This window comes from Triticum dicoccoides, chromosome 5A (assembly GCF_002162155.2).
Source record: "Triticum dicoccoides isolate Atlit2015 ecotype Zavitan chromosome 5A, WEW_v2.0, whole genome shotgun sequence".
NCBI classification, from domain to species: domain Eukaryota; kingdom Viridiplantae; phylum Streptophyta; class Magnoliopsida; order Poales; family Poaceae; genus Triticum; species Triticum dicoccoides.
Genome location: NC_041388.1, coordinates 596,221,218 through 596,240,915, shown reverse-complemented (window position 1 = coordinate 596,240,915; position 19,698 = coordinate 596,221,218). Strand labels below are relative to the sequence as shown.

The window sequence follows — 19,698 nt, the reverse complement described above, 5'->3', positions numbered from 1 at the left end:
CGCGCGCACGCCCCGCACGCCCAAGCAACCCTTTTCACCCCGTGGAGTGGACCATCGCTCGGGGGCGTAGCGTATCCCGCGTGCAGTGCACAGCCGGGTTGCTTGGTTGTCTGCTGCTGTGCTGTGCCTGTGCTGCGGCTGAACTGGAGCGGTGGCTCCCCATGCTGCTGTTACGCGACACACGACCCGAGCCCGACCCGGCCCACTCCCTGCTTCCGCTCCTCCAGTCCTATTTGCCTCGAGCGTGTTCCACCATTGCGCAGCACCCACCCCCCTCTCCCCCCATTAAAACCCCGCCCCGTCCGGCAGGCCAGGGCACGCATACACACACGCGCGCCTGCCTGCGCTCTGACGCCACCCCACACACACCACACCGGGGAACCAAGGAAGAAGCAAGGAAGGAACCTGCTCCGCTCCATCCATGGCGTCCCACGCGGCGCGCCTCCTCCTGCTCCTCGCGCTGGCCGCCGCGCTCGCCGGCCGCTCCGGTACGCCCTCACTCCCAACCACATTTCGTCATCTCATCTTCTTCTTCCTTTTTCACCCAATAGCTGGCTGGTTCTGGTTCGGTTCTTGGAAATCTGTTTTATTGTTGGCTTACTGCTGTTCTTGATGCATGGCCGTGGGACGATGGGCATCAGATGGGGCGTGGTGCGTGTGCCGCACGGACCTGCCGGACGCGACGCTGCAGAGGACGCTGGACTACGCGTGCGGCAGCGCCGCCGACTGCAAGCCCATCCAGCCCAACGCCACCTGCTTCGCGCCGGACACCGTCAAGGCGCACTGCTCCTACGCCGTCAACAGCTACTACCAGCGCAGCGGCCAGAACCCGCTCGCCTGCGTCTTCTCCAACACCGCCGTGATCTCCTCCACCGACCCAAGTACCCACCTACTCTACTCATCGTTTCCTCCGTCCTTTCCTCCCCTAGTCCCTACAGCCCCAATCGCACAGTTCAAGATTTCTGACGATGCTCCGTTTTCTTGCAGGCACCAACGGCTGCAAGTACCCTGCAAGTGCGACCCCAAGGTAATGCACCTCGTTGCTGATCTGGTACAACTATTTTGCAGAGTTCATCGTCCTCTCTTTTTTCCTTGAGAGAATAGACAAGGACATCTAAGAAGTAGTAAGATGTAGGAGGATTGTTGAACATTATTTCAGTCTTCTTTCAGTTTCATTGCTACCCCCAGAAAACCCTTTACAGCCAACAGCATTTCGCCCATTTACTACATGACCAGAGTTGTAAGTAATAATGACCAAACGGATTGCAATCCTGAATATTTATTGAGTACAAAATGCGATGTCACATGCACATCTGTTTTATTACTTACAACTCTGGTCCAGTAGTACACCATCATTCACTAGCATGCTTTTGGCCGTCTTCACAAGACGCCATTGCAGCCCAGCTATGGGTGTCATTGCCTTGCCACATTAGGTCATTGACCAGCAATAATCACACGATATATTTGGTGGCTGCTGCCATGTGATAGCATCCGCTGTGGGGCGGTGTGTCCGTTACTTGGCCGGGGAAACCTCATGCGCGTGGGCTTCCCCTCTTTTCCCACATTTGGCTGCACCATCGGTGCACAACTGGTGTCATCCTGGACCCTTTTGAGGGGAATCCTATACGCTCCTTTTGAAACTACTCCTCGCGAATTAGCAGGCCATTAGGTGTGAAGCGAGTTCCAGCCGTTTCGATTAGTCTGTTCTGGTCCCTTTTACAGCAGTAACTAACTCCTTGTAAATGTTTTGTTTGTTCAGTGCTCCTGGCAGCCCGCCGCCGCCAATGGCGCAAGGTCCGAACGGCGACCTGAAGGACACCAGCGGCGGCGCCGACGTCTTCCCGGTGGCCGGAGCCGCGACGCGGGCGGTGATCCTGGCCTGCTGCTCGCTCCTTGCTCTCTACTTCATGGCGTGACCAGAGGAGACACAAGGCACCCCTCCTGCACCGACCCTTGGTTTTGGGTGTCTTGTTTCTTGGCACATTTTCTCTTAGTAGTGGTGGTAGGAAGAGAACCTTTGTGATGATGATGGTATTCCGTTCTGGTGGAAGAGTGAAGATAGCTTGTCAGTGAGACCATGATATTGTTCGGTGGAGGGTTTAGGGCTGATGTAGTGATGCTGTTATGACCTGATGCTGTGTCTTGGAGGATACTACTGTCATGACTTGATTCTACCATGTTTGGTTGTCTTTGCTTGTCTGGTTTCTTGGTGCAGATCAGGGAAATTGGCAGATCGGTGGAGTGCAGCTTGCTGTACGAAAAACCGGTAACGTTGAAACAGTGATGACTGTTCTATGTCTTCCCTTCGTCAAAGGCTCAAAGCGATGCCTCGTCCCTTGTCAAAATTTAGTAGGTACGTCGTGTCATCATGGAACAACCAGCGAGCCTAAGACCGGAGATTGTGAAACAATTCATAAATTGTTCTGGCATTTTTCGTTTTAGATACTGAAATGCAGCAGATGCTCAGAATGTTGTGGTACATGTCCCTCGGGATTCTCTAAAAAAGTCATCTGATAATAAGAAAACTAGTCTCTTTCAAGAAGATAATAAGAAAACCAGTTACCCAAATGCCAAATTCAGCCCAACTCCCTGACGAAAAAAACTCGTGGGCCACGAATCTATTTCCAGTCCTTTGGGTCATCTCAGCATGAAGGAATCTTCCAAAGAAAAGAAGCTACGCACGCATTATGTCTCAAAAAGAAAAGCTACACACGCATTTGTCGAAAGGTTCATCACCGAGCTGTAGATCGTCCAGGAGAGGAAGCTGAACTGCAACACGGTCACTGCAGCAGATATCCCTCATGCTGCACCGAATATCAGACGTAAGGCTCCCCTTGCAGGTTTCGCCAAGATCCACGTCGACGCAGGAGTGGCTAGGCAAAATAGGGGAGCTTCGGCAGCTCCATTTGTCGAGATGAAACTGGCAATTACCTTGGTAGTTCTTCTCTGGTAATTGTTAGTGTACATGACGCCGCTACCTTGGAAGCAATCATATGTCGAGAGGCGTTATCTCTAGCAGAAGACCTCCTTATCTAGAACTTCATCATAGCTTCTGATTCGAAACAGGCGGTGAGCGACATCAACAAAGGTAACGGCGATATGGATTTATTATTAATGAAATCAAGCTGCAAGCTGCTAGCTTCAACTGTAAATTTACTTTTGAAGGTCCTTTTGCGAGCGGTGATGCTCATAGTTCAGCTAAGTTTTCTCTTTAGGGCAAGGGTGCCATTTTTGGCTTGTTCAGCCTCATGATGCAAACTGCATCCCACAGACTGTGGCTTTTTGGTACCACTAAGAAAAATCTACATCTATATATAAAAAAATCCAACAAATCTTAGCCAACAAATAGTGTCAATCCAACAACCTATATTGCTCCAATAACGAGCGCTTAACATGTTTAGTGTGCGATTATAATATACCATATATAGGCAATCCATGTAGTTAACGTGTAATTGATATCCTTCCTAATATTAATGTGTAACTAATTTTATTAACATGCAATTAGTTTTTCCCTCATATAACATGCACTGCACGTGCGCATTTACTTGTGTGGTACCGATGACCAATTTAACCTAGATTGCTTTGAGTTGCCAGCCAGCAAAGTCACTCTCACGCCGTTTCAAACTCGCGTAGCAAGTGACGCACGAGCAGTTTGTATCCCAGCTCTTAACCATGAATTGGAAACTGGATTGGAATCTCTTTGGTGGCGCTTCTTGTTGATTTCCATTTACTGGATATGTAGGTTTACACAGGAACACAGCGACTCGCGCATGCATCTTCCTGTCCGCACATCTGCGCCGCAATTTGGAAATTTGATTCCACCAGAAATTAGCTGAAAAACTGATGAAATTGAGCACTTCACATAACATGAGGTGGTGATCTAACCATGTTTGTCTGTCTTATCTGAATTGAATAGATGTTCTGTTTAGTGCATTCACTTGGGTTTGGTCACTCAAAGTGACACAGTTGTTGCCTAATTCTTGCAAACTAGTTTTGACTCTTAAGTGGCCATGTGTCGATTGACGACTCTTGAGTGGCCATGTGTTGTAGCATGAGGATGATGTGGCATGACTGTAATTTTAACAAACCGTGAATCTTCAAGGAGTCAAGATCACGTGTGCTGGAGATTGAGTTTGTTTGACTCTCCAAGAATCAGGTTGTAGTTTCCTTGTTTTTTGGATGTCTTGTGTCATTCACGTAGTCCTAACGGTGCAGTGGTGCGGCCCGAGGGGAGGCTCATGTGGGACAACCAGCAGTCCACGCTCGGCATGCTCTACTATGGGGAGTACATGAACACAAGACCCGACGCGTCAGTTTCTGTTTCAATTTTGGCCTCCACATTCTTTTCCACAAGATACATTTCTAGGTATGTTTTCTAAATATTGCATGTAGATTTGTAGTATTAACGGATATGTCTTTGAGAAGCGTCACTTCCATAACGGGTATGTTGTGGCATCGGTTATTACCATAATGAGTTGTACTTCTTTTGTCATGGTAATTGACTAATTGTGCGGTGTCTTTAAGAAGCGTCACTTCCATGACATCAGCATCACGCGGATGTGGTTGACAGAATATGTCTTTCAGAAGTGTCTTATCGGTTGCGCGGCGTGGCACCTTCTTGTTCCGCCTCATCAAAAGGTGTGATGGTACCCATAACCCCTAGCTTTTTCGATGGCCGACCATCACGAAAGTCTTCAGCATATCTGGCATTTTAATGCTGGATGAGATGATCTACGACTGAAACGCCTCATCAATAGGCGGCGGCGGTTTAAAGGTAACAAGACCATCAATTTGGTGTATTCATCGTAATTCGTAAATTCGCATGATGTTATGATGTATACAGATGTCACGTTATAGAGCGGGTCCATTAGACGTTTCACCTTATATGATCGCACGCCTGCTGGTTTGGCGTGGCAAGGCCTCGCCTAGGCCGCCTATCCATTCGGCACATATGTTTCATTTTGTATTCGTCTATCGCATGGTTGTATTCTTCTCATGCCCTAACTGTGCGTTGTAAGTGCATCTAGTGCCACCCCTAGTTGGTTTTGGAGTATTGACGACAAACCTAGTTGAGGGACTAATGTGTTTGTGAGAATTGCAGGATAACACAGGTAGAAGTCCCTCATTGATTCGGTTTTCCTATCAGAGATGACCCCTAAAAATGTATGAAGACATTGAAGTCAAAGGTGGTATATGAAGACATTCACATTGAAGACTATGACAAGAGAAGACATCGCATGAAGCCTATGGAGCTCGAAGACTTAGATCTTTCGTAGTTTTTTTTCTTCTTTGTTGAGTCATAGGAACCACCGTACTGTTAAGTGGGGTCCAAGAGAACCATTCAGAATGACTGAAGTGATGCTTAAACAAAACCTATGTCTTCGAGTGAAGACTATGAGAGCGAATCTTGTCTAGAGTCGGACAAGTCAGCTTTGCTTGTAGCCCAAGTAAAGTTGCCGTGTGAGTTTGAAATCTAACCGTTGGAACACGTGTCAGTTCCTTAGTGACCCAGGGTCATTTCGGACAAATCAGGTCGGGTTGCCTTGTGGCTATAAATAGCCCACCCCCTACAACCATAAACGGTTGGCTGCTCAGAGTTAGTGTACGGCTTTTGTCGTTTGAGAGCAACCCACCTCGAAGCATTTGAGAGAGAATTCCTTGCGAGGATAAAGCCCTAACCACCTAGAGCCAAAGAGAATTAGGCATCACTTAAGTCTTCTTGTCTGTGTGATCTGAAGACTTATTACACTTGAGGACTGTGCATCCTCCAGCCGGTTAGGCGTCGCGTTCTGAGCATCCAAGAGACATTGTGGATCGCCGGTGAACGAAGTCTGTGAAGGTTTGGGAGTCTACCTTGAAGACTTACCAGAGTGATTGGGCGAGGTTTGTGTGACCTTAGCTCAAGGGGAATACGGTGAGGACTGGATGTCCTGAGCTGCGTGTTCAGGACTGGGTGTTCGGGACTGTGTGTCCTAAGGTTTAAATACCTAGTCGCCCTAACCAGACGTACAGTTGTCACAGCAACTGGAACTGGTCCAACACATCATTGTCTTCAACAAGTCACTGGTTTCATCCTTCTCTTCTCTTTACGTACTGTTACTCCTTGTGAAGACATTGTATGATTGCACTATCTTTTATTTTCACTGAGTGACTGCGTGTTCTGTTTGGCTTCATAATTTCTTCCTACTTGATCCTTACTACATTGCTGCTCTTAGTCATTGTGCTTTCACTCTATTGAATACTTGACTATGGCTTGCCTAGTGTAGTCTACCTTCCGCTGCAGGGTAATAGGTTTATTTCGGTCGTTTGTCTTCATAACTTCCACGTTCTGAAGACTTTCATAAAAATCGCCTATTCACCCTCCCCCCTCTAGTCGATATAACGCACTTTCAATTGGTATCAGAGCAAGGTACTCCCTTGTTCTGTGTGATTCGGTTTAACCACCTGGAGTTTTAGCTATGTAGACTGCAGGGATAATTAAAGTCTTCGTTGCGTGCCCCGTCTTCGATGGAACTGAATATCCCTACTGGAAGAATAAGATGCGCATGCATCTTGAAGCCATTGACGTCGACCTATGGTGTGTCGTCAAGAACGGCGTTCCCAAGGCTGGAGAAGGTGTCACTGCTGCTGACGTCAAGAAGTTCGTTCAACTGGACTCTACTGCCAAGAACATCATCTGTGGTCATCTGACCAAAGGACAGTATGGCCGCGTGAGTGCTTTGGAAACATCTAAGCTAGTCTGGGACTGGCTCTCCAAGGTCAACGAAGGCATCTCAACCCAGAGAGATCAGAGAATCAGTGTCCTTCGCAACCTCTTCAACCGGTTCAAGAGAAATGACAATGAGAATGTCCAGCTCACATTTGATCGACTCACTGACATCACGAATGAGCTTCAAGCCCTTGGCGCTACTGAGATCACCAAGCATGAAGTCGTCAAGACACTACTGAAATCACTTGACAGTTCATTTGACACCCTAGCCCTGATGATTCAAGAACGTCCTGATTTTAAGACACTCGAGCCGTCTGACATACTTGAGAGGCTCAACACACATGAGTTTCAGCTTTCTGAGAAAAGAGATATCTACGGTCCAAACTATGGGCGAACTCGTGCCTTGAAGGCAAAAGTTGTCTCCTCATCTGAAGAAGAATCTAACAGCAGTTCTGATGATCCTGAAGACATTGGAAGGGAACTTGCTATGCTTGTCAAGAAGTTCCAAAAATTCACCAAGAAGAAAGGCTTCAGAAAGTCTTCCCGATCAAGCTCAAGGAATGATGAAGTTTCTGCTCATGACTACAAGAAGAAAACATGTCACAAGTGCAAGAAACCTGGCCACTTCATCTCTGAGTGTCCGCAGTGGGACAATGAGAACAAAAAGAAGAAGAAGAGCAAGGAATATGACTCTGACGACAAGAAGAAGAAGAAATACTCAAAGTCCTCTTCCAAGTCTTCTTCAAAGTCTTCATCACACAAGAATAGCTCATCTGGCAAGGCACGTGCGTTTGTTGGCAAGGAAATGGATTCAGAGGAGGAGTCCGCTTCTAAGGAGGCGGAGGTGGAGTCTGAGGAGGAGTCCGATTCTGGCGTCGCAAGTCTGGCTACAGCATACGTTGCCAAGTCCATCTTCAACACTGAAGACAATGACCTCATCACCGACACCGATGCAAATGACAAGGACTACTCCGCTCCTACCTACTGCTTCATGGCACGCGGTGCCAAGGTAAACACACGCACTACTCACTATCAAACATCCAGTGATGATGACTCTGATTATGGTTCAAAACCCAGCTACAAAACACTTGCTAAAATTGCAACTGAACAACAGAAAGCCATGGAACATATTCAAAAACTGTTAGACAAAAGCGATGATCTGTTAGGCGCTGAAATGACTCATTCTGAGTCCTTAATTGAAGATATAAAAAATCTTCATGTTAAGTACGAGGAACTTGAAAGTCATCATGAAACGCTCTCAACAACTCATGAAAAGCTTTCCTATGATTATCTTCAAAGGAAGCGAGATCTTGAGAAATTGAGAGCGGCTCATGAAGATCTTCAAAAGGAAAATGAGTCACTTCGCTCCAAACAGATCAGTTCCGCTCAGGAAGGATTTGAACCACCATGTCTTAAGTGCATTGAGCGTGATAATGCTACTACTGTTGCTAAATGTTCTATTGCTGCTACTGTTGCAATATCTTCAACTATTGATGTGGGAACTAACCCCTCTGCTGAGGATTCCACTGCTATTGCTGATGAGAATGCTAGGTTGAAGACATTGCTTGAAACAGGGATGTACAAAAGTCTTAAAGGGCATCAGACACTATGTGATGTCCTCAAAAAGCAGATCTTGAGCAGTACCCCAAAACCACATAGGTTGCTGCAAAGGAATCTTCAGCAGATCTATCCAATCTATCTGGCTTCTCTTGTGCAAATCCCATTGTCATTGATGAATCCTTTGATGCAAACTATAAACTGTTTAAGAATCAAAATGGTGAAGTGTTTGCCAGATACATTGGTACTAACTGCAGGAATGGACCGCCTATGAAGAAGATCTGGGTTCCGAAAAAGTGTCTGGAGAATCTTCCTGTGAATGTCATCATGACACCACACGTGAAGAAGACAAACCTCAGACCACAGACTTCATACGGTCCAAAGGCTTCATATAGACAGAGGACTCACCTGAGTCGCACTAACGCAAATGTTTTGCAGGGAAACCATACTCAGGCCTATGAATATGAGCGCGGTTCATCAAACCGCCATGTTCATAAGACCAAGAACTATTCTGCTTATTCTTATGAGTACTATTGTCCGTCTGCAAGACTTTTTGCTAGGGCTCCAAAGCCAAAATTCTCAGACACTGCACTTAGACTTATTGCTTCTAAGCCACCCTTGAAGATGTGGGTGGCTAAGAAAGCTTAACTCTCTTTTGCAGGGAAAGGTCTCCAGCAGAAAACCAAAATCGTCTGACGCTATTGCTGGGGACCTTAAACATCTTGTAGGGCGCAAGATCAAATGCCCGAATGGTCTTACTATGTACTTCGTTCCTGAATCACTTGCTACTCTTCCTATCAGTCCTAATCTGGATCTAAGCTTTCATAACCCACTGGTTCGTCAAATGTTTTTGCTTCACAATTCTCTTCGTGAAGCCTATCCCCCTAAATGCACTGTAGGGTACGACACCAGCGTCTTCAGAATGGATTATTGATAGTGGGTGTACCAACCACATGACTGGCAAAAGAAGCCTTCTTATGGACTCAACCTTACGTCCATCCGACAAGAGTCACATCACATTTGCTGACACTGGTAAAAGTAAGGTATTGGATCTAGGTAGAGTTGCAATCTCAAAGGATCAACACATGGATAAAGTCATGCTTGTTGAATCCCTTGGCTTCAACTTAATGTCTGTCTCAATGCTTTGCGATTTGAACATGATCGTAATATTTGGAAAATATCGTTGCCATGTACTAATGGAATCTGACAAGTCTCTAGTGTTTGAAGGGTATTGGAAAGATGATTTGTATGTGGTAGATTTTTCGGCAGGACCACAGCTTGCCATATGTCTTCTAGCAAAGGCTTCAGAATGCTGGCTCTGGCATCGGAGACTAGGGCATGCTGGCATGAGGAACCTCCACACCCTTGAAAAGAATAAGCATGTCATAGGCATCGAGGGCGTCAAGTTCAAGAAATATCACTTATGCGGTGCCTATGAAGCAGGGAAGATAACGAGGGCCAAACATCCCTCGAAGACAATCATGACAACCACTCAACCCTTCGAACTGCTCCACATGGATCTTTTCGGTCCCACTCATTACTCAACTCTTACCACTACTACTTGCCTCTATGGCTTTGTTATTGTTGATGATTATTCTAGATATACTTGGGTGCACATAATCCTTTACAAGACTGAAGTGCAGGATGTCTTCAGACGCTTCCCCAATCGAGCTATGAACAATTATGGCGCCAAGATAAAGCACATTAGAAGTGACAATGGCACTGAATTCAAGAACATTGGCCTTGATACATATCTTGATACCTTGGGCATCACACATGAATTCTGGCCCTGTACATGCCACAGCAGAATGGCGTCGTCGAACGCAAGAACAGAACACTCATTGAGATGGCCAGAACGATGCTAGATGAATACAAGACCCCAAGAAAATTCTGGCCTGAAGCCATTGATACTGCATGCCATACAATCAATCGTGTTTATCTTCACAAGCTTCTGAACAAGACATCTTATGAGCTCCTTACTGGCAAGAAGCCAAATGTCAGTTACTTCAGAGTATTTGGTGCCAGGTGCTGGATCAAGGATCCACATCACACTTCAAAATTTGCACCAAAAGCACATGAGGGTTTTATGCTTGGATATGGAAAGGATTCGCACTCCTACAGAGTCTTCAATCTCTTTCTCTATAAAGTGGTTGAAATAGTGGATGTGCGATTTGATGAGACTAACGGTTCACAAAGAGAGCACCTGCCAAATGTGCTAGATGAAGTTCCATCCAGCGAATCAATCAAGCTAATGGGAACTGGAGAAATCATACCCTCTGAAGCTCAACCTGAAGAGGAACTTATCATCTCCGCACCTGATCAACCTGAAGACAATGCTCAGTCTGAAGACAATCCCACTAACAATGACAATGATCAGCAAGAGCAAAATCTTCGCCCTGTACATCCTCGTGTTGCCAATGAAGTGCAGATTGAGAGAATAATTGATAGCATCAATGCACCTGGTCCGCTTACTCGTTCAAGGGCGACTTAGCTAGCAAATTTCTGTGGGCACTTCGCATTCGTCTCAATAACAGAACCCAAGAAAGTTGAAGAAGCCTTCATGGAACCTGAATGGATTCAAGCTATGCAAGAAGAGCTTCAACAGTTTGAGCTGAATAATGTATGGGAACTGGTTAAGCGTCCTGATCCTCGGAAGCACAACATAATTGGCACAAAATGGATATACCGCAACAAGCAAGATGAGCATGGTCAAGTTGTCAAAAACAAAGCTCGCCTCGTTGCTCAAGGATATACTCGAGTGCAAGGCATTGACTTCGATGAAACATTTGCTCCTGTGGCTTGACCTGAAGCCATACGCATACTGCTAGCCTATGCAAATCATCATAACATACTTCTATATCAAATGGATGTGAAGAGTGCTTTTCTCAATGGCAAGATTGAAGAAGAAGTGTATGTTGCTCAACCGCCTGGCTTTGAAGATCCAAAACATCCTGACATGGTATACAAGCTCAACAAGGCACTGTATGGCCTCAAACAAGCCCCTCGGGCTTGGTATGACACACTCAAATACTTCCTGAAGAGCAAAGGCTTCATACCTGGTTCCCTCGACCCCACTCTCTTCACGAAGACATATGATGGTGAACTGTTTGTGTGCCAAATATATGTGGATGACATTATCTTCGGCTGCACCAATCAGAAGTACAGTGAAGAGTTTGGATATATGATGCAAGAGCAATATCAGATGTCCATGATGGAAGAGATGAAGTTCTTCCTCGGTCTCCAAATACGACAGCAACGCAACGGCATCTTCATATCTCAAGAGAAGTATCTCAAAGATTGCCCGAAGAAGTTTGGTATGCAAGACTGCAAAGGCTTCACGACGCCAATGCCAGCCAAACATCATCTGGGTCCTGACGACAATGGTAAAGAGTTCGATTAAAAGGTATACCGCTCCATGATTGGTTCTTTACTTTATCTATGTGCATCTAGGCCAGATATTATGCTTAGTGTTTGCATATGTGCTCGATTCCTAGCGGCACCAAAGGAGTCGCATCACTTAGCTGTGAAGCGAATTCTTCGAAATTTGGCTCACACCCCAACTCTAGGATTATGGTATCCAAAGGGCTCAGAGTTTGATCTGGTTGGATTCTCGGATGCTGATTATGCTGGTGACAAGGTGGATCGCAAGTCTACATCAGGCACATGTCATTTTCTGGGACGATCACTTGTATGTTGGTCTTCAAAGAAGCAGAACTATGTATCTCTCTCCACTGCTGAATCTGAATACATTACTGCTGGATCTTGCTGCGCTCAGCTTCTGTGGATGAAGCAAACACTCAAGGACTATGGCATTCATCTGAAGCAAGTGCCACTCTACTGCGACAACGAAAGCGCCATCAAGATTGCCAACAACCCAGTTCAGCACTCGAAGACAAAGCACATTGAAATTCGTCATCACTTTCTCAGAGATCATGTTGTGAAGGAAGATATTGATATCATACACGTCAACACTGAAGAGCAATTGGCAGATATCTTCACCAAGCCCTTGGATGAGAAGAGATTTTGCAAGTTACGGTGTGAGCTAAATATCTTGGAATCCTCAAATGTCCTGTGATTAGGCACACATCCTAACACTTATGCATATTGATGACTTAGATGTGCAACACACGAAGAAAAGTATATCTTCAATCAATGAAGACATACATTCTAAGTGTGAATACATTAATGTGGAATTTGACTTCGGAGCGCCACGATAATTGTGTGCCATGTCTGGGTTTAATACTTCCTATACGGTGGGTAAAGCCACCACCAAACTTTCTGTTTGAAGTGCTTCACTCATAGTGTTACATTAGCTATGTCTTCACATTTGGTTTGGCTTCAATCTCAACATGTCTTCATGATTATCTTCACTATGTTGATTATATATATACATATACTAGTGTTCTGTCCTCTACAGCATTCACTTATAGCTATGTCTTCTTGTTGAATCTTTTGAACTAAGTGAATGTGATCGGACCCTAACCTCTCTATGCTGTCTATCTCAAACTCTATCTCTCCAAATCATATGCATTCTATTGAAACTGTCGAATGTCTTCTCTGCGTCCTTGTCAGCAGAAGATACAGAGACAACCATTAAGTCCGTTTTCAATGCTCATTCCTTCACCTGAAACCCGGAGAAGTGGGAACGACCACCCGACAATCCAGGCGTGCATGGGACGTGGAACAACCCCCGATATGCTGCATAACGGCCACGTGCCCATCAGATGTGAATCGCCAGGGGCACCTGTGTAATAACGCAGTGCCGCCCCTGTACCTATAAATACACGCCTCACCATAGTCATTATCTCTTCTTCCACTCTCGCACGAACCCTAGCGCCACCGCTAGCACTCGACGACGCCGGCGACGAAGCACTTTGCTGCCGCATCCTCTCCGACGCCGTCTTCACGCCGACCGCGGACATCGTCCTCTTCGCCGTCGCCGTAGGTGTCCTCCGTCGCCAAGTTAGGGCACGGAAGATCGAACTGCTCGGCCTCCTCTTCCACTCCGTCTAGCAGTTCTTCGTGTGGTAAATAAAACCTCCTTTTTACGGCCCCCTTGATCCTATAGCTTTATCACTTTCTACCACAAGCAGTTTCTATTCACACAAGTTGGATCCCTTTCATACTGCATCTCATAACATGCCTAGTATATTCACTTATGCTTCACAAAGTAGTTAGATTCCTCACTTGTACTGATCTGTGGATTCGTACAAATCTGGAACCAACTCCTTATCTATGAGTGAATGTCTTCGCACGATGAGGTCAATGTCTTCTAAACTGATTTATCTTCAAAATCTTCTGAGAATGCATATGACCTCTTCCCCTTCCCTCGCACCTTAATGCTGTCACAGGTACATGTCCGTGGGAGAATCCTTTGGTTCTCATAGTCTGCATTCATTTGCAGAATTCTTACAGCATCACATAAATTCTCCCGAAGCCAGTTCCTGTTTGTCCAGCAAGCGAAAACCTTTGAAGCCTCTGAACATATTGAAGCCTTTCAGATTAAGGTTCATGGCTTCAGAAAAATCAGCAAGGAAGGGTGGCAGAAAGCGTCAAGGAGAAACATCAAGAGATCTGCCCGATGACCTCTCAGAGCTGTACAAGACAGATCCTGAAAAGGATTACAATCAGCGCAAGACACGAATCCAATGGATTCGACGCTATTGGGCAGAACAGTGGTTCAAGTACAGATTTGTGACCAAGGAATATGCTGAAAAGAATGCCATCAAGCGACCATGGGGAGACATCCTCTACAAAAATCTTCAACCCAGAACCAGAGATGAAGCCATTGAACAAGGCTTCTATCCCTGCATGGTCCGTGGACCACAACCTGCGGATGCTGACCCATCGTCCCTGCTATGGTGTCGTGACGACACTCTGTTCAAGCGCAACTTCCAGTTTGCCCAGAACTCAGCAAAGCAAAACAAGAAGACATTGGGACTAGACTTCAACCCTGGTCCTTCTGCTCCAAGAGCTGACGGCACACGTGATGCAGAACCCAATGTCGTCGGTCCTTTCTACAACCTTGAAGGTCTCATCACCCATATCTTGGTTCAAGGGACTGCCGTGAACGAGCCTGCAGATGACGCTGAATCAGATGAAGCGCCTGCAGCACCGAAGCCAAAGAAGCAGCCAAAAGCTTCAAAGACTGCCTCTGCTCCAAAACTCTCACAGGCGAATCCACTGGCAACTGCACCTCCTGAAGACAGTGTGCAGTCTGAAGATTTGTCACGCATCTCCAAGCCCCAGAAGGTCAAGATGCCTCTGCCACACACCGGCTAAGAGCTAACAGTTGCTGCCATTCTGTGCAATGATGCCATTGATCTGTCAAGTGATGAAGATCTTGCAGATGGCGCTCTTGAGCAACTCATCAAGAGCAAAGAAGAAGCAGAAATCTTCAATGATCTACCTCTCTTTGATGTAACAATCATCCACAACTTTATTGATGAATGGTTTGACACGCCAAACATCAGCTTCGACGATCTGCAACTACCCATTGGCCTCAGTGTCGCCTTCCATGGCGCCATTGCTTCAGAGTTAGCTATCGCCCAGCGCATTGTTGAACTGAAGCAAAAGATTGACTATGAAAAGGCTCAGTTCAAGAAGCATATGGCCAAGCTCAGCATGCAAGAGGTGAAGAACTTCAAGATTATGCTGCACGAGCTCAAGGAAGCCTTTCTCAAGAAACGTGCAGAAGCTCAGGGTTCTCGTGAGCGCATGAAGGTTCTGGCTGACAAATGTGTGCAGGCCTACAATGAGGCTGAGAAGCGCAAGGCCCTTGGGCGTCCTGGCATCGACCCCAGGATGGCAGCAAAGAAGATGAAGAAGCCCGCTACGGCTGAACCTGACGCACCAAGGCAGGAAGCAGATCCCATTGTCTTCCCAACTAGAATGACTGGCTCGAAGCCAAAAAGCCGGTCAACCACTTCAGAGCTCAAGAAGACGAGGACTGCTGAGGCTGAAGCCAGGAAGAGGAAACATCCTGAAGCCTCTCCTACTGCCCCCTCCAAGAAGAAGAGTAAGACCAAGAAAGATCGGGCTGCTCCCACAGAGCCTTTGATCGTTGAACCCATTTCCATGGTTCGTCCTAACACTGAATGCCAACTGACAATCCATGAGCCTGCTTTCACAGAGGCTCATGAAGCTGAAGACTTTCCAGCAGCTGATCCCATCACTGCTGAAGACATTGGTCAACATGACCATGTAGAAGATGGTGCAGTCCTTCCTCAGCTCGAGAACAGCGAACTCATCAGCATTGGGCGTCCTCTGACGCCAATCGCTCAGGATGCTTCATGGGCTGATCGCCCACAAGAGGAAGAAGACTTTGAGGCCCAGCCAACTCCAACTACACAGGCGTCACCTATGTTGCGCAGGCTTCGCAAAGGACCTAGGCCTCCAGTCTCTGCGTCTGAAGCTGAAACTGCTGAAGACATTTCGGCTGCATCAGCCGATGAAGAAGAAGTCCCACAAGCTATTGCTACTCCCCTGTCCCACCAAGAAGCGGTTCTCGAGGAGAACGTGATTGTGACCGACCCTCCAGCTCGTCAAGTGGAGGTTGAAAATCTTGAGGCTGCCACCACCACCACCAATGAAGCCACTGACGCTGTCATGGCTGAAGCTAATGTGGAGCCCTCCCCAACAAAAGTATCAGAAGTCAGCGAAGCCACTGATCCCACTGCTTCTGTTCCTGCACCTGCTGTCGGTCCCCAGTTTGACTATCATGTTGAGCACAGGCCTCAGGTACAGAAGCCAATCCCAAGATTGCCCAGGTTCCCAGGTCCTGCATCAGCACCTGGATCCTTCAATATCAATGGCTTCAGAGCAGACAACACATTCTTTAATAGCTCCAGGAACCCCTACTCAAGGGAAAGGATATCATCTGATCGGTTCTGGAGCTATCCGCAGCGAAGCTATTACTCCTGCATTCTATACAATCAAGGTCGCATCTTCCCACACAAGCGTCTTGATATTGAAGCTATAGCTGGTCTGCCCTGTCTAGAAGAAGCTCTGGATTACTTCAAAGAAGTTGGATTGCTGCCATTCGTCACTGACCAAGAGCATTGGAATGAAGAGTTGCTGCTCCAATTCTATGCCACACTTCACATCTGTGGGTATAACAGAGATCCGAAGACTTGGGTCCTGGAGTGGATGACAGGAAACGTTCATCACGAAGCCAAAGCCTTTGACATCATTGAGCTCACTGGTCTGCCCACTCCCGGAGATCTCTACGAATCTAGCTGTCAACTTCACAGTGAAGCTGCGGAGAGCATCTTTCAGAAGCCTGAACCTAACATGAGTCAGATGCTCAGTATGATGAAGCCATTACCCCAAGATGCTGCATATCCCAAAGAGTTCTTTGTTGAAGACCTAGAGTATCTGCCAATGACTATTTATCACATCATAAGGCGAACTCTCTGGCCCATCAAAGGGCACTCTCCACATGACAAGCTTGAAGCTGCAATGAAGACTTTGGTCTTCTATATTATTCATGGAAAATGCTTCAATGCACAGGACTTCTTCATTCGCCAACTGGCTGCATCAGGCTCTGATCTGTTTGGCTTGAAGTTCTACGCCCCATGGGTCATGCGGCTGATCAAACTTCACTCCACTGTCTCATATCAGCCATCTGCTCGCAATCATCGGATTTTTCTGCCTGACGTGGATATGTCTATTCAAGCCATCTATCCTGAGCCTGCCAAGGAACCCCTAAGTCTTCAGAATGTAGAGCATCAGAGTTTCTCTCAGAACATTGAAGGAGTTGAAGCAGTCGCTCGTGTGTATCCTTTGGCTGGCACTACACGTGCACCGCATCCTGCTCTCACTGAAGCCACTGACAGTACAACTGCTCCATGACCCAAGAAGCGCACTCGTGTTCTCAACGACCAAGAGCTTCTTGTGGCTCTTCATCAGAAACATGATAGGCATCATGACTGGCTGAAGTGTCAAATGCGAAGCCTCTTGGTGGATGTTAATCGCATTCGCAATCTTGCCACCAAGAATGCTTTTGTTGCCCATGAAACCTCTCGCCGCACATGGAAAGGGCTGACACTGATGTGTTCTGAAGATGATCTTCAAGAGGATGGCTTCACTGAGCGCTTCAAGTTTGACTCCACACCTCCTCGAAGGGCAGTGCTGCGACGAACTCCATCTCTTGAAGACTCTGAGTTCTCTTCCTCTGCTGCATCTGTGAATGCCAGAGTGATCGAGGATGAAGACGATGCTACTTCACCGCCACCTCCTTCAGCACGCTTCGACTCTGCTCCAAGCTCTTCTGCACCGCCAAACACCACCAACGACCCTGCTGCTTCACCTACTCTTCATGGGAACGAGTAGATGCTCTATGTCTTCAAACCTTTTTGGTCCTTACTGACAAAAGGGGGAGAAGCTGAGTTTGATAGTCTTCAAGCGGGTCCATATGGGCGGGTGCGTTATATTTTGCTTCGTGTTTACAACTCTCGTTTTGATACATTTGGTTCTTTGAGTTGTAACACTTACAACTCGATGGTCGTCTGCTACCTATTTGCCACCTTGTGATGCGATGATAAATTCCGCATGTGCGACGATAAATTCCGCACTTAGATCATTTTGCAGACGTCCATTTTCCATTATGCATGTCATTATCTTCACATACCCTTTTCATGCATAGTGGATTGTCATCATAAGTTGAAAAGGATCTCCATAAGCACAACCTGCCATGTGCATTTGCATTCCAAAAGCAAACTACTTATATGCACATCTTCAGGGGGAGCCCTTGCAACTTATGAAGACAATTCCTTATCCTTTACAATTTCACATATTATATTCCCCGTTGAAAACTTCAACTAGTTTGTCATCAATCACCAAAAAGGGGGAGATTGTAAGTGCATCTAGTGCCACCCCTAGTTGGTTTTGGAGTATTGACGACAAACCTAGTTGAGGGACTAATGTGTTTGTGAGAATTGCAGGATAACACAGGTCGAAGTCCCTCATTGATTCGGTTTTCCTACCAGAGATGACCCCTAAAAATGTATGAAGACATTGAAGTCAAAGGTGGTATATGAAGACATTCACATTGAAGACTATGACAAGAGAAGACATCGCATGAAGCCTATGGAGCTCGAAGACTTAGATCTTTTGTAGTTCTTTTTCTTCTTTGTTGAGTCATAGGAACCACTGTACTGTTAAGTGGGGTCCAAGAGAACCATTCAGAATGACTGAAGTGATGCTTAAACAAAACCTATGTCTTCGAGTGAAGACTATGAGAGCGAATCTTGTCCAGAGTCGGACAAGTCAGCTTTGCTTGTAGCCCAAGTAAAGTTGCCGTGCGAGTTTGAAATCTGACCGTTGGAACACGTGTCAGTTCCTTAGTGACCCAGGGACATTTCGGACAAATCAGGTCGGGTTGCCTTGTGGCTATAAATAGCCCACCCCCTACAACCATAAATGGTTGGCTGCTCAGAGTTAGTGTACGGCTTTTGTCATTTGAGAGCAACCCACCTCGAAGCATTTGAGAGAGAATTCCTTGCGAGGATAAAGCCCTAACCACCCAGAGCCAAAGAGAATTAGGCATCACTTAAGTCTTCTTGTCTGTGTGATCTGAAGACTTATTACACTTGAGGACTGTGCATCCTCCAGCCGGTTAGGCGTCGCGTTCTGAGCATCCAAGAGACATTGTGGATCGCCGGTGAACAAAGTCTGTGAAGGTTTGGGAGTCTACCTTGAAGACTTACCAGAGTGATTGGGCGAGGTCTGTGTGACCTTAGCTCAAGGGGAATACGGTGAGGACTGGGTGTCCTGAGCTGCGTGTTCAGGACTGGGTGTCCGGGACTGTGTGTCCTCAGGTTTAAATACCTAGCCGCCCTAACCATACGTACAGTTGTCACAGCAACTGGAACTGGTCCAACACATCATTGTCTTCAACAAGTCACTGGTTTCATCCTTCCCTTCTCTTTACGTATTGTTACTCCTTGTGAAGACATTGTATGATTGCACTATCTTTTATCTTCACTGAGTGACTGCGTGTTCTGTTTGGCTTCATAATTTCTTCCTACTTGATCCTTACTACATTGCTGCTCTTAGTCATTGTGCTTTCACTCTATTGAATACTTGACTATGGCTTGCCTAGTGTAGTCTACCTTCCGCTGCAGGGTAATAGGTTTATTTCGGTCGTTTGTCTTTATAACTTCCACGTTTTGAAGACTTTCATAAAAATCGCCTATTCACCCCCCCCCCTCTAGTCGATATAACGCACTTTCATGCGTTTGTTATTCGCACGTTTGTAATAGGCGTGTTTGTGACGTAAAAAAATAGGTGGACTCATTTGGACTAGGCGCGGTGGAATTTGTATATTTGAGCATTGGCTCCCCCCCCCCAACATGCCCTAGCTGTGGGTTTGCTATTCGCACGTATGTAATAGGCGTCTTTGTGACATAAAAAACAGGTGGTCTCATTTG

General features: G+C 46.4%; 1 protein-coding gene across 1 annotated transcript; it reads left to right on the top strand.

Moving 5' to 3' along the window:
• Window positions 1-309: 309 nt before the first annotated feature.
• Window positions 310-2,195, top strand: LOC119298005 (PLASMODESMATA CALLOSE-BINDING PROTEIN 1-like). The gene is made up of 4 exons (XM_037575561.1): window positions 310-488; window positions 642-881; window positions 988-1,027; window positions 1,760-2,195. The coding sequence occupies exons 1-4, from the start codon at window positions 422-424 to the stop codon at window positions 1,914-1,916; spliced, it is 504 nt and encodes a 167-aa protein (XP_037431458.1). The 5' UTR covers window positions 310-421; the 3' UTR covers window positions 1,917-2,195.
• The last annotated feature ends 17,503 nt before the right edge of the window (window positions 2,196-19,698 follow it).

What these genes read in the sequence shown, in the direction of transcription:
- LOC119298005 (XM_037575561.1), top strand. Translation starts at nt 422, where the DNA reads ATGGCGTCCCACGCGGCGCGCCTCCTCCTGCTCCTCGCGCTGGCCGCC. An exon ending in GATCTCCTCCACCGACCCAA is followed by an intron (nt 882 to 987) that starts GTACCCACCTAC and finishes GTTTTCTTGCAG; the next exon opens with GCACCAACGGCTGCAAGTAC. An exon ending in CCTGCAAGTGCGACCCCAAG is followed by an intron (nt 1,028 to 1,759) that starts GTAATGCACCTC and finishes TTGTTTGTTCAG; the next exon opens with TGCTCCTGGCAGCCCGCCGC.